Consider the following 7,686-nt stretch of genomic DNA (forward strand, 5'->3'; position numbering starts at 1 on the left):
TATCAAATATTTGCTAACATTCAAAATTTTATAATAATTAATTAAATATAAGATAGTTTTTATCGTTCATATAACAATGAACCACTTGAACATCACATACTTTTTTTTTAATGATTAATTTTTTTTAATGTGTGCTGGTATAAGCTCTTTTTTGAGATAAAATGGGAATATGTATTCCTATTTCAACTGATGGAAAATAGAAAACATATTCCAAATTTTCTATTCCAATTCCAGCAAACAAAAGAGCCCTTATCAAAATAAAAATCAGAAATCACCCTTGGCCAACGGTGTGCAGATAAATATGTTTGTTTTTCCACACTTATGTTCCTTTTGGCTGATTTTATTTTTTAAGCACTATTATATATTAAGTATTATTTTCATCAATTGCCCCAGAAATGCATAACATAATCTAGCAACTAAAACCAAAAAAGTAAATTTGTTTATTGAGATCCCTCAGCCGTGTACAAGGAACGAGCATATTTTACTGGAAAAATCTAAGCTACTTCTGCATCACAACACTCCTTCCTCTTTTGGAAAACACTTAAATATTTGATATCTCTTAAAAGTAAGAGTTATATATATAATTTCTTCATGACAATCATTCAACCATATTTATGTGCCAGAAGAGCAGACACCAGATCTTAAATACCCAGTATGTGATTTTTATTTATAAGCAACTGCAAGCTATACATTCTGTGTAAAACACAAAACGCAGAAAATCGGCACTTGATACTTCCCACCATGATCATTCTGGTTAAGAACTCTTAAACATTAAAATACCTGATGAGATACTAAGACAATACTGATCCATAAACTAAGGACAATGGGATACGTGGGATCCAAACAAGGGGAGGCGTTTACTTCAACTTCTTCTCCTCAACATTCTGCTCGTACAAATGAAGAAGAGCAGCAGCAGATAATGCAGCCAGAGTAATGCCCTGTGCGTGTATCCTGCACATATGAAAATTACCCATATCTTTATACTACGGTTAAATTAATCATCATAACAAATTTCAGTCTACAAATTCTATTTGGAGCTCTTGGACTAAATCATGTCACTATTTATCCACATTGAATCATATTTCTGATAAAACAATCATAGATAATGAATCGAATCATTGATGAAAAAACTCTTCAAACTAATTATCGAATTAGTCTAAATTAGAAAAATAAAGCAAAGTGTCACTGTTATGATAAGATGAAGTGGGCAAACCTAGCATGTATGAGTCTGAGGCTGGTTTTCATGGAGGGCTTTGCACAGTTGTAAGCAAAGGAAGCCGCCAAAGTTGAGCCCCACAGTGTCCCCACTGTTGTTAGCTTGTTATCAGATACCCATTTCCTCACGGAAGCTGCCATCTCCATTGGAAGTAAATGAAATCGTTAAACACAAAAACTATTATAATATAAGTGAATATAATGAATACACTTGCTCTCTCTCTTTGTGATAAGCTAACGGAGAATATATAAGCATAGAGGGGCCCCTGGTTTTACTCTCTTATTGTGACTCCCCCAGATTTGTCTTCATTCGATACGGCCATTATTAAAGTATGAACTGTGGACTGCGACTGTCCTGACAAAGTAATATGATAATATGTCAATAGGACAGGTGCGTCAGAGAGAAGACGTTGGGACACTTGAAGAAAGCACATCAAATTAGGTGGGTAGGTTCATCTGTTTTGATATTTCCTTTAACCGCAGGCGCCCCATGGTTGTCTAGACACAGATTCTGCACACTGTAGACCTATTTGTTGTTTTGCCATAAATCCACTTCGTCTCCTAACTTAGTGATCTGGGCGATCGTTTCTGGTGAAAAAAATCAGACGTTGATGTACCTCACCATATACTTAAACGTTGATCTACCCACTCTTGAGGTTCGAAAAGAGCGTTTTGAAAAAAATGCAATTAGCATTGTGTACATATCACTACAATGGTCAATGCTTTTTTTTTTTTTATTATTGAAGAAAGAATTACAATGGTCAATGTTGGGGTCACGAAGAGCCTTCTAAGAGATTATTATAGTCATGAGATAGTGATTGAAATCTAACTGATATTAAAGAATTCCTTAAAGTTGTACAATGTACATATATATATATTTTAAAAATTTAATACATTATAGTTATGATTTTTATAGTTACGATTTTTGAAGAATTCCCAAAATTTGTAATATATATATATATATATATATATATATATATATAGTTATGATTTTGAAGTTCATGTGTATAAATGTTTTTAATAAAATATGTGTATTATTTGAACTATTCTGATTTAAGATTTAACTTTATAGCGCTTGAGTCAAATTTATTGACCTGTGTTTCATGAGTAGAAAATATAGATCGATTTTTTGTAGTGGTTTTCACTTCATAAAAATACAATATATGTGTATTCATTGTCTATAATAACATAAGGATAATACAACATTGATGTAATACCATTATTTATATATCAAGCTCACTTGTCATATCAATATATACTATTTTCCTATGTCAATGTATTTGCATCAATTATCAAGCTAAAATGTGAATGCATTTGTTGTTGCCTTTCTATAAATAAAAGAGCCAAAACACCATTTGTAGGTTGCAAAATCAAGGAAGAAGTAATAGAGGTTACATAATTTCCACAAAGCTTAAGAAATAGCTTAGTCATCAATTTCTTTGATAGTTGGTAAATATTCTTCTCGCATTGCACTCTCTAACAAATATCTATTTTTAATATTACATTATAGTCGGGTGATCCCACAATAATGTGTTCCACTTTTTGACCAATTTTGACACTGAAATCAATATTTTTGCAACAAACGTCACGTTCAAGTGACTATATCTCCAAAACTATAAATAATTTCAAGATGACATAAATTAGTGATTTTGAATACTTTGTTCCTACTTTGTAACTATATTTTTTAATCTAAAAAAAAAAAATATTTATGTCAATTTTTTTTATCTCCTCTGAAAAGTGGTACATAATAAAATTCAATATTTTAAAGAGTGACAGTCTGTTTGACACACATAACTTTTTTTCTAGAAATGATAATGAAGTAATTCTTTCGGCGTTGGATTTGTAACATCAATATCCAGTGTCTGCATTTGGTTTGATTTATTTTTGTTGAATATTGTATAGTTTATGAAGTTTTGAAGTGACACGAATCGTAATTTAGACATACGTTCCGTTTGACACAGATAATTTGAAGTCAATTTATCATAAACCTAATTTTTTTTTTTGAATAGTAAGGTATCTCAATAAGCTAGCGCCTACATATTTTTCAAAAAAAATTTGACCTAATTTACTAATTTTCTCGAAGTGTCGAAGTCGGTTGATGTTCAATCGGTAATGAACCGGTAATGAACCTATAATGAGTTAAACTCATATTTGAAAGTCTTAACGACTAAAATATGTATTAAAATTATAGTCGTTGGAAAGCTTGCTCCGAGCAACACATTTTGACATTTTTTATTTTACAGTAGGAGATCATTCTCCTGCAATTATGGGAGTCAAAAGAGCAAAAAATAAAAAAAAAATATGAAAAATGAGTTCAAATTTTCCTAATTTTGAGCGTTCGCTCGAACACTGTGTTCGAGCGAACATATTATGCATGTTCGCACGAACACATGTTCAGGCGAACATGTTCATTGCACTTTTACGGCGGCCAAAAAAATATCTGGCTATGTTCGTGCGAACATAGCTAAAAATTTCGTGTTCGTGCGAACAATCGAAAAAGCCAAAAAATTATCAAAAATGGGCCCTGCGCCTACATGCATGACACATCATTCTATCTGCGAAACAAAAACTACCATGTCTCACGTTTCAATCATTGATTGCAAATTTTCATTATAGACGTCATTTTGTGCCATCAATCTCCGTATTTAGTATCAACCTAATAGTGCATTGCAGGCCTGTCTTTGCCACGAGTTTTGTCCACAGATAAATCGAAGGCAGGTGAGAGATTTCTCAATATTTGCAAATTAATATTCTTCCTATCTTCGTTCATGCTTTCATTAATATTTCTTATCTTCGTTCACATTTAATTAAATTTTTTAATTTATAACTTGAATTAATAAAAAATATTTAATTTTATTTTCAAATCAAATTCATTCGATAAAAATAAATGTGTCATAACTCTTTATGAATTCTCAATTTCTATAAAGAAATAATCTAAGGTTTTCATTTCCTTCTAGAACATAGATTAGATGATTTTGTGTTACTAATGGTCTCCTTGTAGCATGTGGCAATTGTGGGATGAAGACATGATCATAACAAACTACTAATGTTTGCTTTGTAGGATGTTGTCGAAGACCATTGTGTGTTTGTCAAAACCATGTATGTGGATTTATTAGATTAAATAACACTTCGTTTGGTGCTTAAAATGAACTTTTTATTTTTTGCCTAGTGTATTTACAGTGTTTAAATCCCTAGGAGTTGCATTGGACATATCCTCTCCCCTCGCCATTCGTGGATCTTGGGTGTAAGAGAAATCCATGTAACTTCTATAAGAGGCCTGCCTTGGACCAAGATACTCGATATTGGGTATGCCAAGGAACGACCTCAGAGCGGTAACGGGCCAAAAGCCAGGTCAACGTTCCAACTGCTATATAAAACTTGATTACGGTGAAAATCGTGTCGACGGTATTGTTGAGTGATAGCTCTCCTCCAGTATCCTTGTGGTGCGTCAAACCCCGATTCTCGAGGCTGGGAGACCTTCTGAGGAAGTTTATCACTCACTTGCTGAACGAAATGCCCTTACTAAAAACCATGTTTTAGTGGCCAAAATCCTTTCCATCCACTGGCTCAAGGGGTCACCCATGCCCGTGAAGACATCCTACATTCTCGCGGTCCTTAGTAGAGACAACAGTCCCTTGGGAAGTCATGCCCCTTGGGAAGCGGATCTTGGTAGCCCCGAGAAGTGAGTGCGCTGTAAGGGGGAGCTTGTGGTGCCAAGGTCCTAAGTTGTCCGCTCTGGATAAGCGCGACTGAACTTTGGTTCAAGTAGGAATTCAGTGGATACAGTCCTAAAGCCTAGGTTGTGGTGTGACTGTTCACTTTTAACAACAGCTATTCTTGTCTTAATGTGTCTTGCGTGTGTGTAAAACATAATCAAGATAAAAGCCAACATTCAAATTTACACCTTGAAAATTTGCAAAACCTTGTCAAAATATCAAACATTGTCAAAACATTGTCAAAACATTACAAAATTTGGTTCAATACATTCAAACCTTGGAAAACATAGCAACTTGTGCTCCTAAACGTGCTTGGAAAAACATAGATTTCACTCTTGCATAGCATCCACTTGCATTCTTCATAGTTTGAGCCTCATACTTGCATCATATAGACTTCATATAGCACCTTTTTAGTATCCCTCATATTCACATTGCAATCATTAGCATTTAAGCTTGCATCCTTTGCATTTCACCTCAAAAATTATCACTTTGCATCTTCCATCTTGCATCTTTGCATACCCAACCCTCATCTTGACTACTTTAACCATCATTTCGGATGTCCTACACATCATTTTGAGCATTCATTTCGAATTATCTCCTTCAATGTGTCTCTCCCTCACTTCTCTCTCCCTCTCCCACACACACACAAACACTATTTACTTGTGTCTCATTTTTATATTCATCCCTCCATCTCTGTCTACCCCTTTCACTTCTCTCATCACCTATCCATTTTTTTCTCCACATACACCTCTTCTCTATATCCATATTTCTTCTCCATCTCTCCCTTTATCCATCTCTATCCCTATATCTCCCTCTCTACCTTCTCTTAGTTATATATTTCATTCTCACTATCTTTGTTTATCTCTTCCTTTTATCTCCATATCCCTCTTCTTCTCAATCCGTTCACCAATTGGGCCTTTTCTCCATCTCTATAGAGGCACTAGTAAAGTTTGACCCATTTTTCAACAAAAAATTTGGAAAACATAGCTCTTAGAATTGCCTTAGTTTCAGCCCAGCTTTCCAACTGCTACCTATGTCAAGGTAGATTTGGCTTTGTCATTTTGATCTTATCTTTTTTTGTCATTTTTTTGATCAAGATCCAAAGTCTATTGTCATAACGTTAAACTCTTAGGTTAATACCTTGTAAAGATTCACCTAAGTTCAAAAAACCTTATGTATACCGAGCTATCATTAGCATAATCATATTTCTAAATGTCATTTTTGACTTACCCTAGTGGTATATCCCCCTCATATTTCATTTTTCAAACCCTAACATCATTTTCACTATCAAACCCTACCAAATTGTCCATCAACCAACTTGTCTTCTTGATCACCTATCCTCATTTTGCATAGCCTAAACGTCATTATCAACCCTAGGAAACCATCCCTTGCATAGTCCACTTTGCGTACACCTACCTTTAACATCCTTACCAAGTCCAAAACATAACCCTAACCTTCATTTTGCACATCATAATCTTCATCTTGCATACCTTCAAAATGACACCTTGCATAACATCCCTAGGACATTTGTACTTTGCATATCAAAACCCTAGGTCATTTAACATTTCCTCACATTACATAACATCCCTAAACACTTAAAAATATAAAAAACACTCATATCTTGCATACCCACATCTTAATTATCAAGTTTTGACCTCTTTTATCAACTGCAACCCTGTTTTACCAACTGCACACTTCATGGGCGCAGTTGGTAGTTTCAGGGCGCACTTGGTAATTAGGTGTTTCATTCAAGGTTCCAAAACACATAATTTCTAAGCCCACGAAGGTCCTCCAAAAGTTATAATTAAAAACCATCTATTAAAGAAGATCAGAAACATTATTATTACGATAAGCTTCCACGACAAACCACTTTAGAGTCGGTTCAAAAAAATTCGTTGGACGACTAAAAATTGAACTCTCGTTAAAAAAAAAGTATTTTATGATTGTAAACCTTTATAAAATTAATTTGAAAATGAAAAAAATTACTATTCTTAGTTAGGGTATGTAATCCTTTGATTTGACAATTTAAAATTAGTAGAGAACATTCTGTTATGGTTAAAATCAATTTTCTATTTTTCAGGTAGTCTATTAATGTTGAGTTATTTACAAAAAAAATGAGCCTACACATTGATCAGGAAAAATTACTAGTTGAGGCTTTTGAGTGCATTATTTCTCTCACTTCCATCACAATGTGAGGAAACTCATAATTTAAAACAGATACAACACAACTTAAATGTATTCCAAATCGATGAAGAGCAACTTCTGCTCCACCAATACTAGAAAATAGAGAAAGTACTCTGACGCCATCAGGATATAATGCTTTCAAGACTAATAAATGATATGCAACTGTATCTGTTTGGAATGAATTACCCAAACAACACAAGCGGTCAGTCGGAAAAGAAGTTCTACGAGTGTGATCTCTATCAAATTTTAATATAAGCTCTATCTCATGGAGCTCTAGAGGGAGGAGGTCACCTGGCCCCACCCATACCAAATTCCACTCTTCACACTTTTGAAGTATATATTTCTGCGCACTGTCTTGCAGTTGCCCTCATGCATTCTGAATCATAACTCTCAGTTGATCAATAAGGACAGTGCCACATTGTCTTGAGTCTATGGAATTTTTTTTTGTCGTCTGATCCCATGAAGGCCAATACTTTTTTATTTGCGGAAGTGCTTCCTGAATATTCATGGGGGGAGAGGTTCTGCTTGAAATCGCCAATAGGTTTCCCAGGAACTCCAAAACCAATTAGTT

General features: G+C 34.3%; 1 protein-coding gene across 1 annotated transcript; it reads right to left on the minus strand.

Moving 5' to 3' along the window:
• Positions 1-641: 641 nt before the first annotated feature.
• On the minus strand, positions 642-1,451 carry LOC149533200 (uncharacterized). Its single transcript, XM_089804621.1, has 2 exons — positions 1,214-1,451; positions 642-951 (listed from the first exon to the last, which is right to left on the minus strand). Exons 1-2 carry the CDS (start codon positions 1,360-1,362, stop codon positions 858-860), a joined length of 243 nt encoding a protein of 80 aa, XP_089660747.1. The 5' UTR covers positions 1,363-1,451; the 3' UTR covers positions 642-857.
• Positions 1,452-7,686: the final 6,235 nt, after the last annotated feature.

Source organism: Cupressus sempervirens, chromosome 10 (genome assembly GCF_028749045.1).
Source record: "Cupressus sempervirens isolate cs-2001-9-10 chromosome 10, ASM2874904v1, whole genome shotgun sequence".
NCBI classification, from domain to species: Eukaryota; Viridiplantae; Streptophyta; class Pinopsida; order Cupressales; family Cupressaceae; genus Cupressus; species Cupressus sempervirens.

Bases quoted from the DNA above. Each gene is read 5' to 3' on its own strand.
- LOC149533200 (XM_089804621.1), bottom strand. From the start codon at position 1,362: ATGGAGATGGCAGCTTCCGTGAGGAAATGGGTATCTGATAACAAGCTA. The intron at 952-1,213 runs GTTTGCCCACTT...TCATATGTGCAG, and splicing joins CTCAGACTCATACATGCTAG to GATACACGCACAGGGCATTA.